Source organism: Peromyscus leucopus, chromosome 22, assembly GCF_004664715.2.
Source record: "Peromyscus leucopus breed LL Stock chromosome 22, UCI_PerLeu_2.1, whole genome shotgun sequence".
Taxonomy (NCBI): Eukaryota; Metazoa; Chordata; class Mammalia; order Rodentia; family Cricetidae; genus Peromyscus; species Peromyscus leucopus.
In genome coordinates, this window is record NC_051081.1 from 5,499,271 (window position 1) to 5,525,634 (window position 26,364).

The window sequence follows — 26,364 nt, forward strand, 5'->3', positions numbered from 1 at the left end:
TGTCCTTGTGAAAAGTCGACTATGGGCATCTTTGGGCTGGACACCCAACTACTGTGGATAGAGGGACTAGCCTAAAGTGCCCTTTCAAGAGCTCTTATGCAATGGGCATTCAGCAAAGGCCTAGCACTTTAGTTTGAGAGCTGCAGCAGCTCCCAATTACTTGAGATGATCTCAGTGAAGGAGGCTGGAGGCAGAAAACCTGAAAGGTGTGCAGTATTTTGTGTGTTTTGTTTGTGTGTGTGTGCGTTTGTTTGTTTGTTTTTCTAGCCTGTCTCTAACCACCCTCTCTAGTGTTTGGGTCCGAAGACCTTAACCTTTTGCTGCTGGGATTAAAAACTGTATCCCATCCAGGGCAGGCTCTCAGTAGTCTCCACATGGGCATCGCCCCTCCCCTGACTTCTGAGCTGCAACTGCCTGCCCCTCCACCTTACCCACTCCTTTCCCGGATTCCTCCCTCACCAGACCTGGTCTCCTCTGTCCCCAGACCCAGAGAGAGGCAATGAGCAGCCATGGCAACAGTCTGTTCCTGAGGGAGAGCAGCCAGCACCTGGGTGGTGTGGGCTCTCTGCAGGGACCTCAGGTCAGTTGGCAGCAGAGAGCACTGCGCATGCGCATGCTCCTGCAGCCCATGATCAGAGAGCATGTGTGGCGCTTTCTGCCTAGAAATGCCTTCATCTTGCTCACAGTCAGCGCTGTGATCATTGGTGAGCTCTGCTTCTGTGAGGCGGGACTTCTATTAACTACCCACCCTCTCCTGTGCACTCATCGCACAATCCCTTAGCCCATCAGAGGACTCAGGTAGAGAGGGCACATACATGCACAAACACAGCTGTATGAACACGATGTGATGTCACATGTGTGGGTATGGGCATCCGCAAGTACACTGAACAGACATGCACTTTACGACTACACACAGAGAAGGATAAATATATCTTACATATGAATATATCTTACATATCTTAATTTAGAAGTGCAGTCACATAAACTGTGCTAATGTTCATAAAAATATGCAGCTATCCATCATACCCTTAAGAGATTGGTTCTGCAAACACTACCCCATTTTATTTAAGGAACTTGATTGTCTATTGGTTTGGATATCCACAAGCATTTGTTATCTGTGGATGCTCAAGTCCCTTAAATAAAATGGGGTAGTGTTTGCCAGATCTGTGGCTATCTTGGTCTCTAGGTTACTTGTAACACCCAAAGCAATGTAACTGCTAGGTAAATAGTTGTTATACTGTATTGTCTAGGAAATATTGATAAGAGAAAAAATCTCTACACGTTCAACAGACACAACTTAAGGAATTATGAGGTTGTATAAAATAATGGGTTCCTCATGACATCTTCATATCTGTATACAATGTGCTTTGATCATATTCTTTTTCCTTTACCCCCTCTTACCTAGTCACCCTCTGCTGGTTCCTTTTCTCTCCCCAAATAGCTCCTTTTCTGCTTTCCACAGATAATTTCCCCCTAAAAATTTCCATGTGTACTTGATTATTTAGACAGTGTGGATTCCAAGGATACCACAGCCAGCTGTGTTGGACTTTGTGAATACTTTCACACACTCATCTATGCATTTACATCTACATGCTTAGAAGCCCAATTTCATATGCACTTCCATATTTGAAAGTGGTAACATAGAGCTGGAGTGATGACTCAGTGGTTAAGAGCACTGGTTGTTCTTCCAGAGGTACTGAGTTCAATTCCCACATAGTGGCTCACAACCATCTGTAATGAGGTCTGGTACCTTCTTCTGGCCCACAGGAGAACACTGTATGCATAATCTGAAAAAAAAGAAAATGATAACACAGACAAAAGAGTCATACTTATAGACACACCCAAGAAATGCATGTGCATATCTTTGTATATGATCCTATGTACATATGAATGTGCACACACACCTATGCACACACAAATGCATACAATGCACATATATATCCATGTGCACACAACTACATGCACACATTCATTCACACAAATCCTCATCATGCACACACACACATATATACCCATGCTCACACAAATGTACACATACTTACACACATACACACATGCACATACATACCCATATATACATCTTTTTACACATGCCCATTCATTCACAAACACCCACATTTGTATATAACACAAGCACACACACACACATACACATACCCATGCACAAATGTATCCATGCACACACAAATCCATGTAATACCCATGTACACAAATGCACCTCCTAGAATAGTCACTGCTCACCTTACTATACTCTTTTAGAGATGGATGGACAGTGCTTGGGGTTGAGATTCATAGTTCATTCCATGAACCTTTCCTGGCATTGCCTTGCGCCCACACCAGCTCTTCTACCACCAGATCAAGTACTTCTCTTTTCCTGGTGAGCTGCTCATGAGGATGCTGCAGATGCTGGTGCTCCCCCTCATCGTCTCCAGCCTTGTCACAGGTGAGACCCCAAGCCACTGTGCATCTACAGGACCCATTCCGAGCCCACACTTGAGAAAAGAGCCAGGGCTTCCCCACCAATGGGGGCCCTTTCCAAACACATCAACTCAAGCTGTGCCCAGATCTTGCTTCAGTCTTGCTGTCACAGGATCCTTGTGTCCCAATAACTTCCTTGTACTTGTTGTTGAAGGTAAAATCCCATCCTGCCAGAGCTCTGGTCTCTCCAGGGGGGAAAGAAAGGCTTTGGAGGGTCAGGGGAGTTAGCTTGGATATGGGGTAGATGATAAATGGAATGTGGTTGAACATGGAGGAAGTGAGTGGGATGGAGGTGCCAGGATGGAGGGTGGAGGAAGGAAAGGAGCTTTGATGTGTTATGTAGCACCTTTTCTTCTGGATAGTAGTTGTTTTCGCTTCAGGGCCATCGGATCTTCATTTTATGGTTCACCTTTGATGCTGGAGTAGAAGAGCATGTATAGGCAATATGTCAGCAAGTGTGCATGGCTGTTGCCCTGGTTTCATTTATGTTGTTACAATAAAATATTTGACACAAAACAACTTAGGGGAGAAAGGGTTTATTTTAGCTCACAGTTCCAGGTTAGAGTCTATCATTCAGGGAAGTCAACATAGGAACTTGAAGCAGTTCATCATAACCCACCCACAACCAAGAGCAGAGAGAAAATAAATGGACACATGCTTATTTGTATCAAGTTACATCTCTACATGTATACAGTCCAGAATCCCTTGCCTAGGGAATGGTGCTACACACAATGATTGTCCTTCCTCCTTCAATCAATGTAATCTGGACCCCCCAGTCATGCCACAGATCCACCTGATCTATAAAATTCCCCATTGAGCCTCTCTTCCTAGTGGTACTTGATCGTGTTGAGTTAACAACTAAAACTACTCACCAGAGTTGTGTTTCAATACAACTTTACAAAAGTAAATAGTGCACCAGATTTAGGCCATAGGTGATGTTTAGTAAGCCTTGGGTTTAGGGACAGAAATAATGATCAAGGCTGGTTTCTTAGGTTGGGCTTCTTAGAAGCCAAGCCTGACATGTAGATCTGGTCACCAGAAACTCACCAAGGGAGAAACGCACAAAGAAGTGAAGGAAGAAGGACAGGATGGGGAAGGAAGCTAAGCAAAGGCATGTGTTCAGAAGAAGGCTGGTGTCTCAGTGTGCTCCCACTGGGCAGGGGCTCTGAAGTGTGAGCAACATCATGGAGGTGTCTCTCACCACCAACTCTGTCTTCATCTGAATCCCTGCACCAGCAATCATTGACTGTTGCTGAACACTGGGCCTTTCTGGAGGAGGAAGCTCCCATTCTGCTGAGGATCACTCTCAGGAGAAAAGTGCAGATTGTTAGAATCTCAAACTCATAGCAACTGGATGGTTGCATGGCCTGGTAGGAGACATATAGGTACAGCATGAACAGTATCCAGGCTAAATGTAGAAAGGGGTGGGTTCAAGGGAGGTGGGAGTTGTGGTGGACCCTGGGATGAAGACTTCAATGATTGTGATATTTATGGTGCAGGATAGGAGAGGGTTGGGTGGAAGTTGAAAGGTTGACTTGGAGTAAAGGGGAGGTACTGTGATTGGTAGGGTTACTTGGAATAATAAAATGGAGTGGTATGTATTCATGTGTGTGTGCTTCCCCACAACATATCTATGGTAGTGAGCGAACTGGTTTTGAGTCAGGTCCAGGGTGCTGGCCCAGTTACTCATTTCTTTAGCAATATTTTCATTTAAAAATTTGCTTTTAGCTTGAGAATCAAAACCTGAATCATCCCTTGGTTGAACCACCAGGTGACTGGTTTCAAGATCCCTATAGACACCAATACCTGAGGATGCTGAAGCCCTTTCTGTAAAATGATGTAGTGTTTGCAGATGACCTATGCCTCTCCTCTCGTGTATTTCAGATCATCTCTAGGTGGTGGGTATACACTGTACACTGTAAAACTTTATTTCAAAGTGACACAAAACATTTATTTACTTTTATATACTTATTTTGTTATTATTATTTAATCCTGTGTCTATGTGGGTATGTACACGTGAATGCATGTGCCCATGGAGGTCAGAAGGGGGCATCAGATACCCTGGAGCTGGAGTTACAAGTGGTAGTGAGCCACAGAATATTTGTGTTGCTCTGGAATTTGGGTTTCTGTAAGATCAGTATGTGTTCTTAACACTAAGTAATCTTACCAGCTTCCTTTATTAACTTTAAAAACTATAATCAAATTATATTTTGCCTGATAATATATTTACTCATGATAGCATAAAAGTGGTTGTGTAGATAACTTTCAGCATTAGAAGGTGAACCATGTTTTTTGTGGACATCTTCAGTTAAGGGATGTGCAATGAGTTTGAGCTGATGGTATGGAATGGGTGGACCAGATGGAGGGAAAAAGGAGTGGGTGCTGTTGCACGGACTGCATTATCTCTCTTCTAGGTATGGCATCCCTGGACAACAAGGCAACAGGGAGGATGGGAATGCGGGCAGCTGTGTACTACATGGTGACCACAGTCATTGTGGTTTTCACTGGGATCCTAATGGTCACCATCATCCATCTTGGGAAAGGCTCCAAGGAGGGGCTGCACCATGAGAGCCGAATTCAGACTGTCCCAACAGCTCATGCATTCATGGACCTGGTCAGGTGACATTCTCATTTTGTTGGGACTTCCAGATATGCATGCAACAATTCTTTTCTATGAGAGAATACAGGGAAAGTTGGATCTAGTTTGGAAAAGGAATCGACTATTGGTTGCCAACTCTGCCCTGGATTCTTGCATATCCTTAAGAAAGCTAAGTCTAGCTTTGAGCTCTGAGGCTGGAGAGGACACTGTTGTAGTATCACAGGACTGAGTAAGAGGAGCTGCTGCTGTTCAGTAGGTGTTCATAACCTCTTTGGTGAGCAAATGATTCTCTCTCTCTTTTTTTTTCTGGAGCTGAAGACAGAACCCAGGGCCTTTCACTTGCTAGGCAAGTGATCTACCACTGAGCTAAATCCCCAACCCGTACAAATGATCCTGTTAGTCCAATAAGATTTTGCCTGTCAGAAGTAATGTCAAAGCCAGTCATACTGTTCCTATGGTCCTGACTTGGCACTGAAGAGTTTAGGAACTCTTACAGTGTTCTCTGCTGCTATTATACACTAGCTGAGGTCCAATGAGATGGCTTAGTGAATAAAGGTATTTGCTGCCAAGCCTGACCACCTGAGTTCAATCCTCTGGACCTTCCTCGTGGTGGAAGGAGAGAACAGAGTCCTGCTAGCTGTCCTCCCAACTCCATATACATGCTGTGGCATATGTGTACACACACACACACACACACACACACACACACACACACACACACACACTGCCTAAATAAATAAAAGTTAGGGCCAGTGAAATGATTTAGTGGGTAAAGGCACTTGTCACCAGGCCTGACAACCTGACAGGATCCACATGGTGGAATGAGAGAACCAACTCCTACAAGTTGCCTACCTTTTACCTGTATACCATGGCACTGTGCCTCCCAATAAGTGTATTAAAAATTAAATGAAAAGTATACTTCAGACTGAGTTAGTTGTAAAATGAAAACAAAACCAAAGAACCAAAAGACAAAGGTTTATTTAGCTCATGCTCAGGGATCTAGGATGTCCAACAACTTTGCACCAGCATCTAGTGAGGACCTTCTAGCTGCATCCTAACATGGCAGAGAGCACATGATGGTTATCCAGAGCAAGCATATCAAAAACAAGGCCACTTCCTATTACTCTGTAAACTTCTTTAGTCCAAGGCTCCACCATCACCTTTATGGCAATCAGATTCCATGACTTTGGGAGGGGCCTAACTATAATCAATCCATGGTAAGTTACATCTGCACCTCTGAGCAGCTCTATAGGTCTGGGTGAGCTCCTCTGGCCTTTGGTTACCTCCTGTGGAAGCTAGAGATATTTATAGTGTTTACTTCTAGGGTCATTGCAGGGTTTATGTCAGATGATGTAGGGCAGGTACTTTACTCAACACTGGGCCCACACCATGCATTTCTATATTGCCTGCTGCTACTGTTACCATGGCTATCAGTGCAGGAATGACCTTTGGCTCACTCCCAAACTCTAACCACTTTCCCTTCTCTGATGTTTTTGTGCAGAAATATGTTTCCACCTAACCTTGTGGAGGCCTGCTTCAAACAGGTTAGGAGGAAGCACATGGTTTAATGAAGGAGGGATGGAGGGTGGAGGGAGCTTACTTCCCAAGGAGAAGGGTTGGAAGAAGGGCCTGAGTGGGGGGACCTTGGGGAGGATTCTGGGAGAATATGTGTACTGCCCATGGCTATGATGGTGATGCAAAGGGTGGCCAGGTTATGGAACTCATGGAGGCTAGGATGCTGGGGTCGAGGTTCTGAGACTTCTGATCACAGATGTGCTAAAAATCTGTCTGAGCATCAGCTTGGGGTTCATAGTAGAAAAGCAGCCACAGGCAACATGTGAAGAGGACTTACACTTTCCTGTAAAACTTTATTTACAGAAGCAAGTAGTGGACTGAATTTGGCCAGCAGGGGGCGCATAGCAACCCCTTTATTGAAAGCTAGACATAAAGATGCAGACTATATATCCATTTTCTATGCTTGGTTTTTAACATCCTCACTATTCGGTTACTCATTTCTTTTCTTTGGTGAAGAGGATGAAACCCAGGACTTGTTTATATTAGGCAAATGTCAGTTACTAATTTCTTTTGTTATTATTATCATTATCATTATTATCTTCAGTGTGTGTGTGTGTGTGTGTGTGTGTGTGTGTGTGTGTGTGTGTGTGTGTGTGTGAATGCATGTCAGGTGTGGGTATGGAGCTCACATGACAACTTTTGGGTGTTGTTTCTCTCCTCCCACTATGGGTCTGAAGATCTAACTCAGATCATCAGGCCTGTGCTCAGGAAACACTTTGACCTGATATGAGCTGTCTTGCTGGCACAGTTATTCATTTCTTTAGTTATATATTTTATTAAGAAATTTAAAATAGAGATACAAAAATTGTACTATCCCTTGTCATTAACAAAGATTGTACACAAAATCTTTGCTGCTCAAGTCTCTTCTATCTAGGGTAGAATTTGCAGATGACCTCTAGATCACATCTAGGTGATGCAGGACAGCTAACACATGTAAATGATATGCAGACAGCTTGTTCTGCGTTAGAACCGTTTAGAGCAGTGGTTCTCAACCTTCCTAACGCTGTGGCTCTGTAATGCAGTTCCTCACGTTGTGGTGACCCATAACCATAACATTACTTTTGTTGCTACTTCATAACTGTAATTTTGCAACTGAGTGGTGTCACAGTTCCTAAGATGATACGAAATACGTGTTTTCTGACTGCCATGACCCACAGGTTGAGAACCGCTGGTTTAGAAACTAATGACAACCAAAGGTCTGCGTGTGTTCACTGCACAATGGTTTCTCCAGCATTTTCAGTCCATTATTGCTTGTGTCTATGGACATGGAATTTATACATGTTGAGGAGTTGTGTCTGAAACTTTTTCTGGGGAGATAAAACACACAGGTCTGTCACCCCATGAGAGACCAAAGTCATGATTGCACCAATTTGGTGAGCCAATGACTTCTTGGCAGGATTTTTAATTGGAGTGTAGGTGAGGGGTTACTTACAGGAGCAGGCGTAACTCAAAAGCAGTTGCATCACCAGAAAGGCTATCCTATCATGGGTGGCAACTGTTGAAAACTGTATTCCTGGAGAAGCTCTCTGTGCAATTTGCAAGCAGCTCACCAGGTCCGGAATCTCCTCCCGGCAGCTTGGCAGGTCAGAGTCTCCTCCATTTATCTAATGTTTTTATAAAGACGGGGGGGGGGGTACTTCCCGAATCTTGTAAGCTTCAGATTTCTCAAATGGGAAGTTTGTTTACTTCCTGAATTTCATGAATTTCCCAGCTCCCTACTGGAGTGAATTTTTCAATTTAGAGGAAGCTGCTGTACAACAGGGTGATATGCTATAAGTCTTTATGGGGCTTTGAAATATATATATACATATATGTCATATAAATATGATATATAAAACACATATGAAACATGCCTATATATTCATATATATTCATATATGATTCATTATATATGATAAATGCAATATTTCATATATAAATGTGAAATACATATATATATATATGAAATACATATATATGGTGAAATGTCCAAATCATTCCAATTAAACACTCAGACAAAGACACACACACACATACACACAAATCAATCTTTAAAAAGTTTCCAATTTTGGTGCAATTTGGTTATTGGATTGTTATTTTTTTGCATTCTACTTATTTTGTGTGTGGTTATATATAGATGGGTACATGCCATGGAGCGCATGTGTAGAGCAGAGGACAAATTGCAGAGTTAACTTCTACCATGTGGGGCCTGGGATGAAACTTAGTTTATCGGCCTTGCCTGAAAGCACCTTCACTCACTGAGCCATCTTGTCTGCCACAGATTTGGATTTTTGGGTAGTTCATCTTGTGTTTCTTTGAGTTATTTAATTCATTTCCTTGGTTACATATCCAAACATGGGCTTGCTGGGCTTTAAGAGTAATTCCAGTGTGTGTGTGTGTGTGTGTGTGTGTGTGTGTGTGTGTGTGTGTGCTCGTGCACCTGCAAAGTATGGAACACAGGGCCTCACACACCTAACCCCTAGTTTTTATTTTTGTTTTTTTAGGGATATTTACAAGGGAGTTAATCACCATACTGAATTTGGTATCAATTTCTCTGCATTTCAGTTTAAGATGCAGTACAGCACACGGGTGGTAACCAGGATGATTGTAAGGACAGAACTGGGGGCCTCCATGTCTCCCCCATCCTCAGTGGAGAATGAAACCAGCATCCTGGAAAATGTCAACCAAGCCTTGGGCACCCTGCAGGAGGTGATAAGCTTTGAGGAGACTGTGCCTGTGCCTGGTTCAGGCAGTGGCATCAATGCCTTGGGCCTTGTGGTCTTCTCTTGGCCTTCGGGCTGGTCATTGGTGGCATGAAACACAAAGGCCGCTTCCTGAGAGACTTCTTTGACAGCCTCAATGAGGCTATTATGAGGCTGGTGGGCATCAGCATCTGGTGAGTAGTGGGTGGGTGCATGTGCCTGGGTGAGGCAGTGGTGGTGGTTCCTGGGGGTGACGGTGACCAGGCTGATGGGACTGTTGGAGACATTTGGCCCCTCATTCATCTGTGTGTTAGTTAATTTAATCATCAACTCATCAGTTCATTCATATCTTTCTGTAGTGATTTATTCAGCGGTTCATATCTCCATTAATCTATTTGTTCACTCACTCACTTGTGCATTCACTCTGTGATTCATTCACTCACTCATCTATGTTCATTCTCCCACACATTGGGTCACCCACTTTCCTCCCATTTTTGTGTGATAAAAATGCATTCTTAGATAATTTCATACATGTATAAAAAGTGTCTTGATAATACCCATATTCCCATTCTCCCTCGACTTCTCTCAGACTCTCATGTTCCCCTTCCAACTCTATATCCTCATATGCATGTGTTTGTATATATCTTTCATTGATTCCAATTAGAACTGTCTGTATGAACATGTATGAGGGCATAGCCACTGATTTGGGCAACCTACAAGATGCCACATCCAGGAAGAAATTTGGCTTTTCATTCCCCAGAAGCCATTAACTCTCAAAATAGTTTCTCAGCTAAGAGTGGGGCTTGTGAGTCTCTCCTCAGTCCATGTTGGAATATTTACTGGCTTGATCCTCTGTCAATTTGTGCAGACAACTACAGTTGCTGTGAGCTCATTGTGCTGTTTTTGAAACAGGTCTTACTATGTAGCCCAGGATTGTCTGGAACCTGCCAACCTTTTCTGTCAGCCTCCTGATTAGTGGGATTACAGGCATGCACACCACATTTCTGCATTTGTTAATTCACTCACCAACTCACTAATTCACTTCCTCATTCTTTTCTGCAGTGATTCAATTCACTGACTTTTTCTTTCATTCATTCCCTCATCTATTTCTTGTATTCACTCATTCATTCTCATTTTTCTAGCATTGGCCCACTCACTTATCTTCTTTTAAAGTCTTTTTCTATTTATCAGTTAAATAATTTCTTCATGTATCTATTCACTGATAAATATGTTCATTAGTTAAATTCCTTCACAATTATCACTATATTACATTTATCTATCTATCTATCTATCTATCTATCTATCTATCTATCTATTGTGTCAGAGTACATGTGTATGGATATGCAAACCACAGCACACATGTGGAGATAGAGGATACAGTTGTGGGAGTTAGTGCTCTCTTCCTACCATGTGGATTTCAGGATCCAACTCAGGCCTTCAGGCTTGGCAGAACATGTCTTTACCTAGGGAGCCATCTTTCTGGCCCTGTAATTATTTTTAAGTGCTAGGGTTGAACCAAGGCCTTACATCTACTAGATAATCAATCATTCTACCACTGAGCTGTACCTTCAGTTTCCTAAATAACAATCTTTTTTCCCTGGTGCTCAGGATGGAACCTAGGGCCTTGAGTAAGCTAGGTAATAACTGTGACACTGAGTTGTAGTATTAACACCATTTGTTAAGACATTGACTGCATTTGTGTATTTACTCACCCAAACCAGTACACTTGGATTCATGCCCAAACCTGTTGATTTATGTATGAATTTGCCATTCTCTCATTTACTCCCTCAGATATTCCATTTATCTCTTTACTTTCATACTTACTCATGCCCTGTTTTATTTTCCTTTCTACATTTGGGTATGGTGTGATGTGCATGTGAATGTATGCTATTTTTGCATGAGTGGGGGAGAGTATGTGTGTGGTAGCCCAAGGGCATGTTGGGAATCATTTTCCATAGCTCTTATACCATGGCAACTCTTATAAAGGAAAACATTTAATTAGGGCTGGTTTCCATAGCTCTTATTCATTAATGAAGGATCCCTCAGCTCATTAAGGAAGATCCCTTATTCATTAAGGAAGGATCTGGAGCTCAAGGAAGTGGCTCATCTTGCCAGCTAAATTGCCCTGACTTCCCTTCTGAGGCTGGGTTGGCCTAGCCTAGCAAGCATTACATAGGTTTTGGAGGGTCTACACTCTGGTCCTCATGCTTACATGATAAGTGTTTTAACCACTGCGCCAGCTTCCAACATCCATGTCCCCTTTTCACATTAATTTTTTCAAAATTCTTTCACTCCTTCACTAGCTCATTCATCTAGCAGACAGTTTCCCAGGCTTGAGACACAGTGATACACTGAAGTCATACTTTATCTTGAAGAAGTTTGTAAAATCCAGGGGGAGAAAGATGTAGACCACTATGTGTAACACAAAGCCATAGGTGCCATAGTAAAGCGCCAGCAGTGGTGGATGAACCCATATGCAGTGGATGCTCCCTGGGAAGATGAAGAATGAGCCATACAGCTGCGCTTGAAAGGAGAAGAAGAACCTAACGGGATGTGCAGAGGAGAGAGGTCTATCACCAACAAAGGAAAGGACAGGCAAAGCCTGAGAAACGCCGAGTGACTGGACAAGAAGGACTCTAGGTTCATTTTGGTTACTGTGATAAAATTCTGACATAAAGAGCAAATGATTATTTATAGCCTCACATTTCTAGGTTACAGTCCATTATTGCAGAGAAGATAAAACAGGAACTTAAAACATCACATCACAGTGAAGAGTAGAGAGAATCAACACATGAATCCCTGCTTGCTTGCTTAGTTTCAGCCAGCTTCCTCTATTCTTACACAGTCCAGGGCCAAGCCCATTAAATAGTGCTGCCCACAGTGGACTATCTCTTTCTACAACAATTGGCAATTAAGAGAGTCTCCCAAGAACATTCCCACAAGCCAACCTAATCTAGATAATTCCTCTTTGAAACTGTCTTCTCGGATGATATTTGGTTGTGTCAAGTTGAAACTTCAAACTAACTAGCACAGAGAGCAATTTATGGAAATTTAGAAGGCCAGAGATAGGGGATGTTTTAGTGTCTTGGTTAGGGTTTCTGTTGCGGTGAAGAGACACCATGAGCATGGCAACTCTTATAAAGGAAAACTTTTAATTAGGGCTGTTTTACAGTTCAGTGATTTGGTTCATTAATATCACTGTAGGAAGTGTAGTGACATGCAAGCAGGCATGGTGCTAGAGAAGGAGCTAAGAGTTCTACATCTGGACCTGCAGGCAGCAGGAAGAGAGAAACACACTAGGCCTGGCTTGAGCATCTGAAATATCAAAGCCTGCCCCCAATGACACACTTCCTCCAACAATACCACACCTAGTCCAATGAGGCCACACCTCCCAAAAGTGCCACTCCTTATGAGCCTAGGGGTACCATTTTCATTCAAACTGCCATACTTAGTAATTAATGCCTAAGGATGGAATTCTGAAGGGAATAGTCATCTGTAGTTGAGCTGAAAGGGGCTTGAATGAGGGAATGAGATAAAGATTCCAGAAGGCTGAATGCTGTGGTGTTGTAGGAACATTTCTGCTTATCAGATGAGCAGTGGGTGACCAGTGTGAGTTGGGTACATTCATAGAATCGAATTGTATTAATTAGCTTTTCTGTTGTTATGACAAAATGCCCAGGAAAACCAATTTAAAGAGGAAAGGTTTATTTTTGCCTCACAGGTTTGCAGGAAACAGTGCATGGTTGGCTGGCTCCATTGCGTTTGGACCATGATGGTGAATGTATATAGCCAATGCAGCTGCTAACTTCACTGCATCTAGGAAAAAGAGAGGGAGAGACTGGGGAGAAGACATGTCCTTCAAGGGTATACCCCCAATGACCTACTGCTTTTATAGAGGCCTTTCCTATAGTTTGCTCCCAATAGCTCATTCAGCTATGACTCCATCAATTGATAACCCATAGCAGAGTTTGGAACTTTCATGAACAGTTAGCTTCTATAGGTCCCACCTCAGAACACTGGCCTTCAACATATGAGCCTTTGGGGAAATGTTTTGGGAGCAAAACCTAACAGCAATGCTATTAAAAATATTTTATTTTATATATGTGTGTGGATGTGTAAGTGGGTGTGCAGGTGTTTCTGTGGGTACCCATAGAGACCAGAAAGTGGTGCCATATCCCTTGAGCTGGAGTTTTTTGAGCTGTCCAATGTAGATGATGTGTCTGAAGTTAGATTTTCATCATTGAACAGCAAGTACTCCTAGCCACAGGGCCATTTGCCCTGTGTCCCAGTGCTGGCTTTGATACTCAGGAAAGGTTGGGGTGGAGTTGGAGTTTCATGGTAGGTACTGTCTGGCTCCTTGACACTATATGGGCAAAGTTTGGGGAATGCCAGCTCCAGACCTGTGAGGAAGATCATCCTAATACATATGTGCCTTGCCCAGGTATGCACCTGTGGGCATCCTGTTCCTGATTGCTGGGAAGATTCTGGAAATGGAAGACATGGCTGTCCTTGGAGGTCAGCTGGGCATGTATACTCTGACTGTCATCATTGGCTTGTTCCTCCATGCTGGTGGTGTTTTGCCCTCCTCTGCCTTCTTGTCACCCATCAGAACCCCTTCCCATTGATTGGGGGCGCTACAGGCCCTCATCACAGCAATGGGTACCTCTTCCAGGTATGGCCTTTCCTGAACTCTCCCTGAGTCCATTCTTCATCTTTCATAGGTTCCTTTAGGTACCCTCCTCTCCACCTCTCCAAACACCTCTTCTGGTTATACAATAGTATTGGGGAACTCTTGAAGCTTTCTACAGGTGGCCTATACTTGTGGATATAGTCTTTGTCTTGCAATGACTCTTATAACCTCCTTGTCTCTTTTGTTTCTCTAGTTTATAAGGAGGAGAGACTGATGCCAGTTCTTTTTTTAAGATGGTACTGGGGGTCAAACACAAGCTCAGAGAGTCTTGGCTTCTTAGGCTTTCCTCTCCTGTTTGTGCTTTTAGGGGCTTAAAAAAGTGATCATTATCTCTCACCATCCAAATTTAAAACAGCTTGACAAAGTATCCCAAGATCCAAACAGATAGGAGAAAATATTTTTTATTGTCCTTATGATGATTGAAGGATGTGCCTTTTGATCTTTGATCTGGGGCTAAATAGTATTGATACTATTGTACCCAGAATTAAACCAATCTGATCACTATGGAGCTAATCAGCCCCTGCTCCCACCTCCAGTGCTGTTTCTGATGCTTGGGAAAGGTTGAAGTAGAGTTGGGTGCTTTGCAGTAGGCAATGTCTTGTTCCAGGGCCAAAGACTTGAGTCCAAGCTTTAGTTTTCATAGCATAAAGCTGACCACACATGGGTCAGTTCTTGCAGACAAACTGACCCCAAATGAGATGCCTACTTTTTCTACTAAGTTGCCAGTCAAATGAAAGTATAGTCTGTGAAGTGGTTCGGGAGAGCCCTAGCTCCTGTAGATGGGGTTGTTTCTTGTGCAGAAAAACACTTTGTCTTTTACTATTCTACTTTCATTTCTGTTGCTGTGACAAAATACCCTGATGAAGGGCAGTTTAGTGTGTGAGGAAAAAATTTATTTGGCTTACAATTCCAGGTTATAGCTCATCACTGTGGGGAAATATAAACAGGAACTTGAGGCAGCTAGTCACATCACACCCAGGCACAGAGAATAAATGCATGTTTGCTGCTTTCTTGCATATGCTCAGCTTGGTTTCTCCACTGTTAAATAGTTCAGGACCCCCTGCCTAGGGAATAGCACCACCCATCGTGGGCTGGGTTTTCTCATATGAATTAGTTAAGACAATCCCACATAGGTGATTTCCATAGGATGACCAAACATAGTGACCCATGGAGACTCTCTTCTTATGTAGTTCCTGGTTCAGTTCTTGATAATTGAAGTTAGCCATCATCTTTAGGCTTCGGTGTGGAAGTCAGCCATCTGGAATAGACTGTGTCATAAAATCTTGGTGTGAATAGGTCAAGAGACATTCCTCTGGGAATGTCTACCACTGAGTTCTCTCTGCATTAGGAGTCCCACTTCCCCACAACAACTGTAACTCCCACTTTCACATTCCAACCTGCTCTATATGTGCCAGAGGGGAGCCCTCCTTTGGCCCTTTGCTGCTACTGCCCTCTCCCATCCTTCAACTCCCTATTCTCAGCCTCCAGAGCTCTCTTCCCCCAGCTCTGCAACCCTGCCTATCACTTTCTGATCCCTGGAGCAGGGCCTGGGTGTGGACTGACACATCACCAGGTTCCTGCTGCCTGTGGGGGCCACTGTCAACATGGATGGCACTGTACTCTGCGAGGCCTTGGCAGCCATCTTTTTTGCTCAAGTCAACAACTATAAACTCAACCTGGGCCAGATCACCACAATCAGGTGAGATGATGAATATCAACTGAATAGGACAGGCTGGGTGAACAAGGTCTACTGACAAATTTCCTGTTTATAGTTGCATCTCATTCCTAACTAAGATATAAAATTATGTATATGCAAATATCAAAAAATCTGAAAAACAAAAAAGCAACCTGTGAAATATTTCTAGTTTCTAGTATTTTGGATGAGGGATGTAGGATGCTCCACAGCATTTGTATCCATGAGTGATATTTTTTCTTACCCATGTTGCTTATTGTCTGCCTATCATATAAGAATGAAAATGTAAACTCTGTGAAGGAAAGTATTTTCTTCATTGGAAATTTCTTCCATAGACACATCCTGACTTAAGATGGTTTGACTTATGATCTTTCCCTCCCTCCCTCCCTCCCTCACTCACTCCCTTACTCAATCACTCACTCCCTCTCTCCCTTTCTTCCTCCCCCTCTCTTTCTGACCTGGCTAGTTGGGACTGTAGGCATGTGCCACCATGCCCGGTAATGGAATGATATTTTGGCTTATAAGGGTGTGAGTGTGATACATGGTCAGTAGAAACTACACTTCACATTTTTTTCTATTTTGTATGTGTCTCCCTGAGTCTGTGTTCACCTCTTGTGTGAAGGTGTTTTCTAAGGTGAGAAGAGGGCTTCAAGTTCCCTGGAACTGGAGTTATAGGCAGCTGCCTGATACGGGTTCCAGGAATAGAGCTTGAGTCCTCTGCAAGAGCTGTAAGTGCTCCTAGCTGCTGAACTATCTCCAGCCACTTGGTTTAAAAGAGCTTAAAAATTACATTTGTGCATGCATTCGTGCATGCGTGTGTGCGTGCATTCATGCGTGCGTGCATGCGTGCATGTGTGTGTGTGTGTGTGTTGAAAGACCCCCACTCCATTATGAGGACCTGGGGCGTTGGGCCAATGAAGTGCTCCCCCCGCCAATAACTTAGCCTAAGAAACACCATTCTAAAGGAATCAGAAAAACAGGAGTTCACAGCTGTGGCTGGCTGGCCACCCGGCCTTGAGAGAGATAACTATGGCCAGCCATCCGGCCTTGGGAGAGAGATAACTGTGGTCAGCGGCCTTGGGAGAAAAACAGTTGAGTCAAATCAGGATATTTTATGGCTGGCCCCCTGGCCTTGAGGAATAAGCAGCTGGGCTGGAAAAACACCCACTATACCCTGGGCAAGGCCAAGTCAGCCACACACATACGACCCCAAGTTCACCCTGGCCTTCTTTGAAACAACCAATAGGGACCCTGTAACTATGCTTCTCACTTCTGTAACCGCACCTCTGCCCCTGGGATCCCATAAAAAGTCCCCCTTGCCCTAGGAAGGCGCGCAAGTCCTCCGAGAGACTTGGCCCCGGGTACCTGTGTATCTAATAAACCCTCTTGCTGTTTGCATCTGATCTGTGGTTTCGGTGTGTTCCTTGGGTTTGGGGTTTCTCCTGAAGGAAGATCTCCCCTGGGGGTCTTTCAGTGTGTGTGTGTGTGTGTGTGTGTGTGTGTGTGTGTGTGTGTGTGTGTGTGTGTCACAGTGCACATATAGAGGTCTGAAGACCACTCACAGGATTCAGTTTTCTTCTTCTGCTATGCGGGTCCTGGGGACTGAACTCAGTTTGTCAGACTTGGCAGCACAGCATCTTTACCCAATGAGCCATCTCTCAGGGCCCTACACTTCCTCCCCAATCACCTACCTTCCACCCAAACTCCTTCACTGGCTGGGTACCTCCCCTACCTTGCCCTTCTAAGGTCCCTTCCCATTCACATGCTGGTAGCTATCTCCTTGCCCCCATAAGAATAGATCTAACTGCCCCTGAGCCTGCCCCATGCTCCCTGGGGGACCAAGTACTCCTCAAACTCCTAGGACTTAAGTCTCTTGAGACCAGGTGGACAAAATCCTACACTGTGATCCTCAGCATCCCTTTGATTGCCAGGCTCCTAGGACAACAAAGCTGATACCATCTCTGCAGGCTCAAGCAGCCACCTATGCAGGATACATGGTCTGTTCAGCAGCTGGGACCCTCCACCCTCCAGTTTCCCAAGATGTCCAAATGAAGGGTGTATCTGTTCTTCTGCTGTGTGCATTCAACTTTGTCAGTACAACTAAGATTTTTTTTTTCTGGCAGTTACAGTGCAGGCGTTAATAATCTATTTTTTCCTAGCAACTTGCCTTCTCTGCTCCCTCAAGAAACAGATGCCTGGGGGCTCCAGAATGGCAGTAAACCAGATGCTTCTTCACCCACACCTCCCACTGACTGTGAGCCCTACTGTGTATACAAACTGATTGTTAAACCCACTTTTAAGAGAACAATGTAACAATCACCATTACTTTCCTTGGACTTCCCACATAATCAACTTTTACAACCTAAACTAACACTTAACTGCAATCCTATTATGTTCTCTTCTATGGCCCAATCCAGAACAATTCATGTGTGTCATTTGCAGGATATAGCAAACATAGAGGTTGAAAACACTCTTCTTCAATGAATATCCACCAAAACTATTGAACACAGTAGCATTGCTGGGTAAACATTGGAGTTTAAAATACTGTTTGTTGTCTGGGTGAGTTGCTGTCAGTTGAAGTTATTGGCTTAATCCCTTGAAAGACTCCATGAATGATTGTTGTAAAGTATCCCACTCCTTCCTAATGTGATTCTTTCTGGTCAATAAAAGTCAATAAAAGAGAGCACAACAAAAGGGACACTCACATTCACACTTAGGGACAGCCACAGGGACAGATGGACACAGACAGACATTGGGCAGGCACAGATTCAGATTAAAAAAAAAAACAGAGACAGGGACAGACAGATTTCTTCACACAGGCACAGACTCAGAGTCATTCACCAGACAGATGGGAGAAGACAGGGAGCATGAAGTAGAAAATCCAAACCTGGACTTGCTCTTGGTTGAAGGACTCCAAGTAGAAGTGCTTTTATTTCTTTCCTTAATGCAGCCCTGATGCAGTATTGTGACTCTGAGTTAATGGCTGATGTGTTGATTCCACACAATAGGCTCCATTGTTTTGTTAAAACTACATGGCATCAAGCTGCCTTCTAAATATTCAGGCTTGTACCTGTCCATTAGGACAACTATCATCCCTCATCAGGGAAATTTATTTATGCAATGGGCTGTTTTATTTACTTCCTCTCCCTGTGCACATGTTCCATGTTCAAGTATTGAGAATGCCCAGTAATGTATTGTAGCAGCTTAAATTTAAAACTGCTATGAAACTTGCTGAATTTGGGTCCTTCAATTGTTTCCCTGTGGAACAATGCTACACCTCTACTTGGATTGACTTAATCCACCTCCTCAATGGTGGGCCCTGAAGAAGCACCACCAGATGGAGGAGCTCCTCCACCAGGGAAGCCCCACAGGCATTCCTCCTGGCATGCCACCAGCACTCTGGTACAGCTTGGTAATGATGGGGTTGCAGACTTTCTCCAGTTCTTTCTGCTGGTGTTCAAACTCTTCCTTCTCTGCAGTCTGATTCTTATCCAGCCAACTGATGATTTCATTACACTTGTCTAGAATCTTCTGTTTGTCCTCATCATTGATCTTGCCTTGAAGTTTCTCATCTTCAACTGTTGCTTTCATGTTGAAAGCATAGGACTCCAATGAATTCTTGGAGGAAACCTTGTCTCTCTGCTTCTCATCTTCTGCTTTGTACTTCTCAGCCTCCTGGACCATGCGCTCAATATCCTCCTTGCTCAAGTGGCCCTTGTCATTGGTGATGGTGATCTTGTTCTCCTTGCCTGTGCTCTTATCTACAGCAGAAACACTGAGGATGCCATTGGCATCAATGTCAAAAGTGACTTCAATCTGAGGAACACCACAGGGTGCTGGAGGTATGCCTATAAGTTCAAACTTTCCAAGCAGGTTGTTATCCTTGGTCATGGCTCTTTCACCTTCATACACCTGAATGAGCACACCAGGCTGTTTGTCAGAGTAGGTGGTGAAAGTCTGTGTCTGCTTGGTAGGGATGGTGGTATTGCGCTTGATGAGGACAGTCATGACTCCACCAGCAGTTTCAATACCAAGGGAGAGAGGAGTGACATTCAAGAGCAGCAAATCCTGAACATTCTCAGACTTGTCTCCAGACAGAATGGCAGCCTGGACAGCTGCACTATAAGCAACAGCTTCATCGGGGTTAATGCTCTTATTCAGTTCTTTTCCATTGAAGAATTCTTGCAGAAGCTTCTAAATCTTGGGGATTCTGGTAGAACCACCCACCAGGACAATGTCATGGATCTGTGACTTATCTAGTTTGGCATCTCGAAGGGCCTTTTCTACAGGGTCCAGAGTGCCTCCGAACAGGTCAGCATTTAATTCTTCAAATTGAGCACGGGTAATGGAGGTATAGAAGTCGATTCCCTCATAGAGAGAATCAATCTCAATACTGGCCTGGGTGCTGGAGGAGAGGGTACGCTTAGCCCGTTCACAGGCAGTACGCAGACACCTGACAGCTCTCTTGTTCTCACTGATGTCCTTCTTGTGCTTCCGCTTAAACTCAGCAATGAAATGGTTGACCATTCGGTTATCAAAGTCTTCTCCACCAAGTGGGTGTCTCCAGCTGTTGATTTGACTTCAAAAATTCCATCCTCAATAGTGAGGATTGACACATCAAAAGTACCACCTCCCAAGTCAAAAATCAGCACATTCCTTTCAGCTCCAACCTTCCTATCTAACCCATAAGCAATAGCAGCAGCGGTTGGTTCATTGATAATTCGAAGCACATTGAGGCCGGCAATAGTTCCAGCATCTTTTGTTGCCTGTCGTTGAGAGTCATTGAAGTAGGCTGGCACAGTGACCACAGCATTGGTGACAGTCTTCCCAAGATAGGCTTCTGCAATTTCCTTCATCTTCGTCAGAACCATAGAGGACACCTCCTCTGGGTAGAAACTTTTTGTCTCTCCTTTGTATTCTACTTGGACCTTGGGCCTGCCTGCATCATTCACCACCATGAAAGGCCAGTGCTTCATATCAGACTGAACAACAGCATCATCAAACCTACGTCCGATCAAACGTTTGGCATCAAAAACTGTGTTGGTGGGGTTCATTGCAACCTGATTCTTCGCGGCATCCCCAATTAGCCATTCTGTGTCAGTGAAAGCAACGTAGCTTGGTGTGGTTCGGTTTCCCTGGTCATTGGCAATTATCTCCACCTTCCCATGCTGGAAGACACCCACACAGGAGTAGGTGGTGCCAAGATCGATGCCGACTGCAGGTCCCTTAGACATGGTTGCTGGCGTGTAGGCCTGTGCTGCGCTAGCGACGAGACCGCACGAATTCCCCACCCCCCCAAAGCTGCCTCCGCGTTCAATGAGCACTTTTGATGTTCTTTAAAGTGGAGATCTCACTATCTGAGAAAAGCTGTTTCTTGCTTTTCTGCAAGAGGATGAACTTTCTCAGTTTTGAAAATTAACTCTTTTGTTTGGTTGTGTATGTGAAGTGTGTGTGAGCACCATACGTACATTTGTTTTTTGTTTTTTTTTTTTCAAATGAAGCAGACTTCTGAAACAAAATACGCTGTGCTGTGTTCCTTTAAACTATGTATACCAAGATTAAAAACAGACTAGGAGAAACGTGTTTCACTCTGTTTTGCTCAGTTTCATTGGGTCCGCTTGAGTTTTGTCATGTGATCAGTGGATCTGAGTTTCATTGCTGGAAGTACAATGGAGATGATGTTCAATGATCTTTCCCTGAGTTTTGCTTCAACATGTGGGTTGTATGCAAGCAGTTTGCAGGCAGTTGTGTTTTCTGGGATGGACCCCAGGTCATTATGCCTGCAAACAGAGTGATCTGCTGGCAATGGACTCTTTGTGTATGGTTTCATTTTCATTTGTTTGTTTTCTTTCTTTCTTTTTTTTCTTTTTCTTTTTCTTTTTTTTTTTTTTTTTGGTGTGTGGGCATGTATGGGTTTATAATAATGCTAAAATATTTACAGTCAAAGCATACATCTAAGGGCCACTGAGAGGGCTAATCTGATAAAGGCACTTGCCAGCATGACTGACAAGTCCAATTTGAACCCTGAGACTGAAATGGTGAGAGGATAGAAACATCTCCTATGAATTATCCTTGGAACTCCACACTTCTGCTGTGGCACACATGGTTCTTGCCTCCCCCATGCACCAAATAAATTGAGACCAGATTGTCCTTGAACTCACAGAGACCAGCTGGCCTCTGCATCATGAGTGCAGGGATTAGAGGAGTACACCAACATGCCCAGCCTCCTATTCATGTTCTCCCTGCCTATAAATTCTCTGCATTTCAATGTGTCAAACTGGCAGGCCAATGAGGCCTAGGGTCCAGGAAGTTAGCAAACACCCTGAGGCTGGCTAATTATTTCTACTAATGATATCTTGGCCTATGCTTACGGTCATGTTCGTAACAAACATATTCTTTCTATAGTTTGAAAAGATGACTCAGCAGTGTATACCACTTTTTGCTCTGGCAGAGAACCTGGGTTTGATTCACAGAACCCAATGTATGGGAAAGGGGCTGGCTAGAGAAACCCACCCTGACCCTGGAGCCTAGTATTAGGGAAGGATGGCTCAGATAAAGCCAGTGAGTAAAACACAGTTTAGCTCAGATCAGAGCCATCTCTGCCCCTGTCCAACTGACTTGTGAAATCAACCAATCACAGAGCAGGACATTAGAATCCTGGCTCTAGGGCCCAGGACCAGGGAAAGAAACACAGCCTGTGTTTGGGGCCTAAGACAGAGAAATGAACACTTCATCTCCAAACTTAGAACCCAGGAAGTATGCCCTGACTCTGAAACTAGTACCAAAATAACACTCTTGGCCCCTAGTATCAGAGTAAATGAAAGAAATGTGCCCTGGCCTTAGAGGTAGTCTCAAAAAGCCAAGAAAGGACAGTGAAAGAAACACAGTTTGGCCTTGAAATCAGGGCCATCTCTGCTCCTTGCTCATACTGGCCAATCCCTGTGCAGAAAATAAACTAACCAATCACAGTTGACTCTGCCCCCTAGACATTCTATATCAACCGCCCTTCCCAGTCAGTTGTGAGCTGTTCTCTCCACTCTGGTAGAGGCAGCTACTCTCCTGAACTCCTCCTTCCCAAATAAACCTCTTTCTCAAAAGAGTTTTGGGCGAAGACCTTCATTGACTGGTGAACAGAAGAACCTTGCTGGGATGTCTTATAGTGGAACAGGCTAGGGGGAGCTGAAGAGAAGAACCTTGCAGGGACTTCCAGTAGTGGACTGACAAAGAAAGAGCTGGTAACACTGATCCTGAGATTGTGGCAATCCAGGATAGGAGCAGGATTGCTGTGTCCTGTGGGAAGATTGTACTCCATCACACCAGGTATATCCTGACATTCCTGAAGAGACAGGATACCCTTCCTTGCTGAAGTAGTTCCAGGCCTGACTCTCCAGAGAGGTCAGAAAAAATTCCTTTCCAAGGTTGTGTTGTTTCTTTGCAGTCCCAGCCATCACAGCTGTGCTACACAGCTTCAGGTGTCCAGGACACCTACAGGGCAGAGCTCTTGTTCAGAGTAGCTCCAGGTATCCTGGATACCTCACCCTCTAGGTCTAAACTGTTTCCTTACAGTTAAATCCATTGATTTACAAACATTCTGGTGTTAAAACCTGGAACACCAAACCCACAGTTTTTGCAGTTTACTTACACCCACATCTTGGCTCACAACGATCTGGAACTGCAATTCCAGGGGATTCAAAGCCCTCTTGGGTGTCTGTGGCCAGCCTCCACACAAGGTACACAGAAAGAATTCATGCAAAATATTTAAACATCTAAAATAATTAATTGAAGACATGTTGGGTACATTCCTGTTGACATTAGCTACTGCACGATTCTCTAATATTTATTCTCTTGATTTGTTTGTGTTCTTGTCTCTCTGATGCAAGTAGCTCCCTTTCTGATTTTTGCCTCCATAGTCTAATTTACTATCACATACCCATGAAAACAATGTTTTTCAACCTGTGGGTAGTGACCCATTTGGTAATCCTAGGACTCTCTTTCACAGAGATCACCTAAAAACTTATGAAAATATAGATATTGACAGTATAATTCATAACACTAACAAAATGACAGTTATGAAGTAGCAAGGAAAATAATTTTATGTGGAGGGTCACCACAACATCAGGAAGTGCATCAGATGGTCACAGCCTTTAAAAGGTTGAAAACTAGTGCCTTAGAAGGTGATTAGCTTGTGTGTTCCAAGAAGTGAGGGTATGAAGGAGGTGAAGGAATGGGCCAGGCTGGCTTCCTCTTCTCTGACACTGTTTGCAATACTGCAGACATAGGACCACAGAGACATCGGTCCTATCACAGGCAAATATGTTACATTTCAAATTAGTGGGAATTACCAGTAAATATATTTCTTTTTCTTTGCAGCTATCAGTTATTACGTCAAGAGAATACAGGTCCATTGCATTTTTGATCTTCTTTAAAGTGGAGATTTTATTACCAGGAGAAAAGCTGTTTTTCACTTTCCTGCAATGGAAAGGTAGAAGATGAACTTCCAGGTTTGGAAATGAATTCTTTTCTTTGGTGTGTATGTGAAGTGTGTGTGAGCCCCCAAACCTCTACTTGTTTGACTTTCAAACGAAGCTGACTTCTGAAACAAAATAGGCTGTGCTGTGTTCCTTTAAACTATGTAAACCAATATTAACAACAGACTTGGACAAAAGTGTTTTACTCTAGACAGTTTTGTTGAGACTGTTTGAGCTTTGATTTATGATAGGTGGATGAGTGTCATTGGTGGAAGTACAATGGGACGATGTTCAATGATCTTTCCCTGGGTTTTGCTTCAACATGTGTGTTGTAGTCAAGATGCTTGCTGGTAATTGTGTTTTCTGCGATGGATCCAAGGTCATTATGCCTGCAAGCAGAGTGATCTGCTGGCACTGGAGTGCTTGGGTATGCTTTCATTTTCATTTGTATTTTGCTCTGTGTGTGTGTGTGTGTGTGTGTGTGTGTGTGTGTATTAATGCTGATACATTTACAGTCAAAACATACATCACAGGACCTACATACTGAGAGGGCTAATGTCATAAAGGCACTTGCCAGCATGACTGACAACTCCAATTTGATCCCTGAGACTGAAATGGTGAGAGGAGAGAACCAACTCCTATAAAATATCCTCGGACCTCCACACTTCTGCTTGGCACATATATTTATTGCCTTCCCAGAGACCAGGTTGTCCTTGAACTAACAGAGACCAGCCTGCCTCTTCTTCATGAGTACAGGGAGTAGAGGAGTGTATAAATATGCCCTGCCTCCTATTCATGTTCTCCCTGCCTGTAAGTTCTCTGCATTTCAATGTGTCAAACTGGCAGACTGATGAGGCCTAGGGTCCAGGAAGTTAGCAAACACCCTGATGCTTGCTAATTATCTCTACTAATGATATCTTGGCGTATGCTTATGATCAGGTGCATAACAAACATATCATTTTGGGGTCAGAAAAGATGACTCAGCAGTGTATACCACTTTTTGCTCTGTCAGAAGAACTGGGTTTGACTCACAGCACCCACATCTTAGCTGACAGCAATCTGGAACTCCAATCTAGGTTATCAAATGCCCTCTTGGATGTCTGTGGGCAGGCCACACACAAGGTACACAGAAAGAATTCATGCAAAACATTTAAACACCTAAAATAAATCAATTGACAACATGCGAACATGTTGGGCACATTCCTGTTGACATTAGCTACTACGGGATTATCTAATATTTATTATCTTCATTTGTATGTGTTCTTGTTTTCTGATGCAAGTAGCTCACTCTCTGATTTTTGTCTCCATAGTCTAATTTACTATCACATACCCATGAAAACAGTGGTTCTCAACTCTGTGGGTAGTGACCCATTTGGAAATCCTAGGACTCTTTTACAGAAGTCACTTAAGACCTTCTGAAAATATAGATATTGACTTACAATTCATAACACTCGCAAATTGAGTTATGAAGTAGCGAGGAAAATAATTTTATGTGGAGGGTCACCACAACATAAGGAAGTGCATGAGATGGTCACAGCCTGAAGAAGTTGGAGAACTAGTGCCTTAGAAGGTGATTAGCTTGTGTGTTCCCAGAAGTGAGGGTATGAAGGAGGTGAAGGAATGTTCCAGGCTGGGTTCCTCTTCTCTGACACTATTTGCAATCCTGCAGACATAGGAACGCAGAGACATTGTTCCTCTCACAAGCAAATATGTTACAATTCATATTAGTTGGCATTACCAGTGAATATGTTTTTTCTTTGCAGCTATCAGTTATTACCTCATCTAGGGAAGACGGGTCCATCTCACATTTGATGTTCTTTAAAGTGGAGACCTCAGTACTGGAGAAAATCAGTTTCTCACTTTTCTGCAATGGAAAGGTAGAGGATGAACTTTCTTGGTTTAGGAAAATAATTCTTAGGTTTGGTGTGTTTGTCAAGTGTGAGTGGGCCCAAAACCTTTATTTGTTTGATTTTCAAATGAAGCCATCTTCTGAAAAAACGCAGGCTGTGCTGTGTCCCTTTAAATTGTGTATGCCATATTAAAAACAGACTTAGAGAAAAGTGTTTCACTGTGAACACTTTCATGGAGACTGCTTGAGCTTTGGCATGTGATAGGTGGATCTCAGTCTCACTGCTGGAAGTACAATGGGGACGATGGTCAATGATCTTTCCCTGGGTTTT

General features: G+C 43.5%; 1 protein-coding gene, 1 long non-coding RNA gene and 1 pseudogene across 3 annotated transcripts; 2 read left to right on the plus strand and 1 right to left on the minus strand.

Moving 5' to 3' along the window:
• The first annotated feature begins 356 nt into the window (after positions 1-356).
• Positions 357-9,448, plus strand: LOC114684914 (excitatory amino acid transporter 4-like). The gene is made up of 5 exons (XM_028859457.2): positions 357-719; positions 2,321-2,443; positions 4,893-5,097; positions 6,579-6,621; positions 9,197-9,448. The coding sequence occupies exons 1-5, from the start codon at positions 500-502 to the stop codon at positions 9,446-9,448; spliced, it is 843 nt and encodes a 280-aa protein (XP_028715290.1). The 5' UTR covers positions 357-499.
• A 9,527-nt stretch (positions 9,449-18,975) lies between these two features.
• Positions 18,976-21,006, minus strand: LOC114684915 (annotated as a pseudogene).
• Positions 21,007-22,644: 1,638 nt separating this feature from the next.
• On the plus strand, positions 22,645-26,073 carry LOC119086492. Of its 2 annotated transcripts, none has more exons than XR_005089790.1 (3): positions 22,645-23,111; positions 24,087-24,217; positions 25,948-26,073. It is a non-coding gene; the product is annotated as an uncharacterized LOC119086492 (long non-coding RNA). The 2 variants fall into 2 exon arrangements; XR_005089791.1 differs by having other exon boundaries at positions 22,645-23,036.
• The last annotated feature ends 291 nt before the right edge of the window (positions 26,074-26,364 follow it).

Bases quoted from the DNA above. Each gene is read 5' to 3' on its own strand.
- LOC114684914 (XM_028859457.2), top strand. From the start codon at position 500: ATGAGCAGCCATGGCAACAGTCTGTTCCTGAGGGAGAGCAGCCAGCAC. The intron at 2,444-4,892 runs GTGAGACCCCAA...TCTCTCTTCTAG, and splicing joins CGTCTCCAGCCTTGTCACAG to GTATGGCATCCCTGGACAAC. The intron at 6,622-9,196 runs GTTAGGAGGAAG...TCTGCATTTCAG, and splicing joins TGGAGGCCTGCTTCAAACAG to TTTAAGATGCAGTACAGCAC.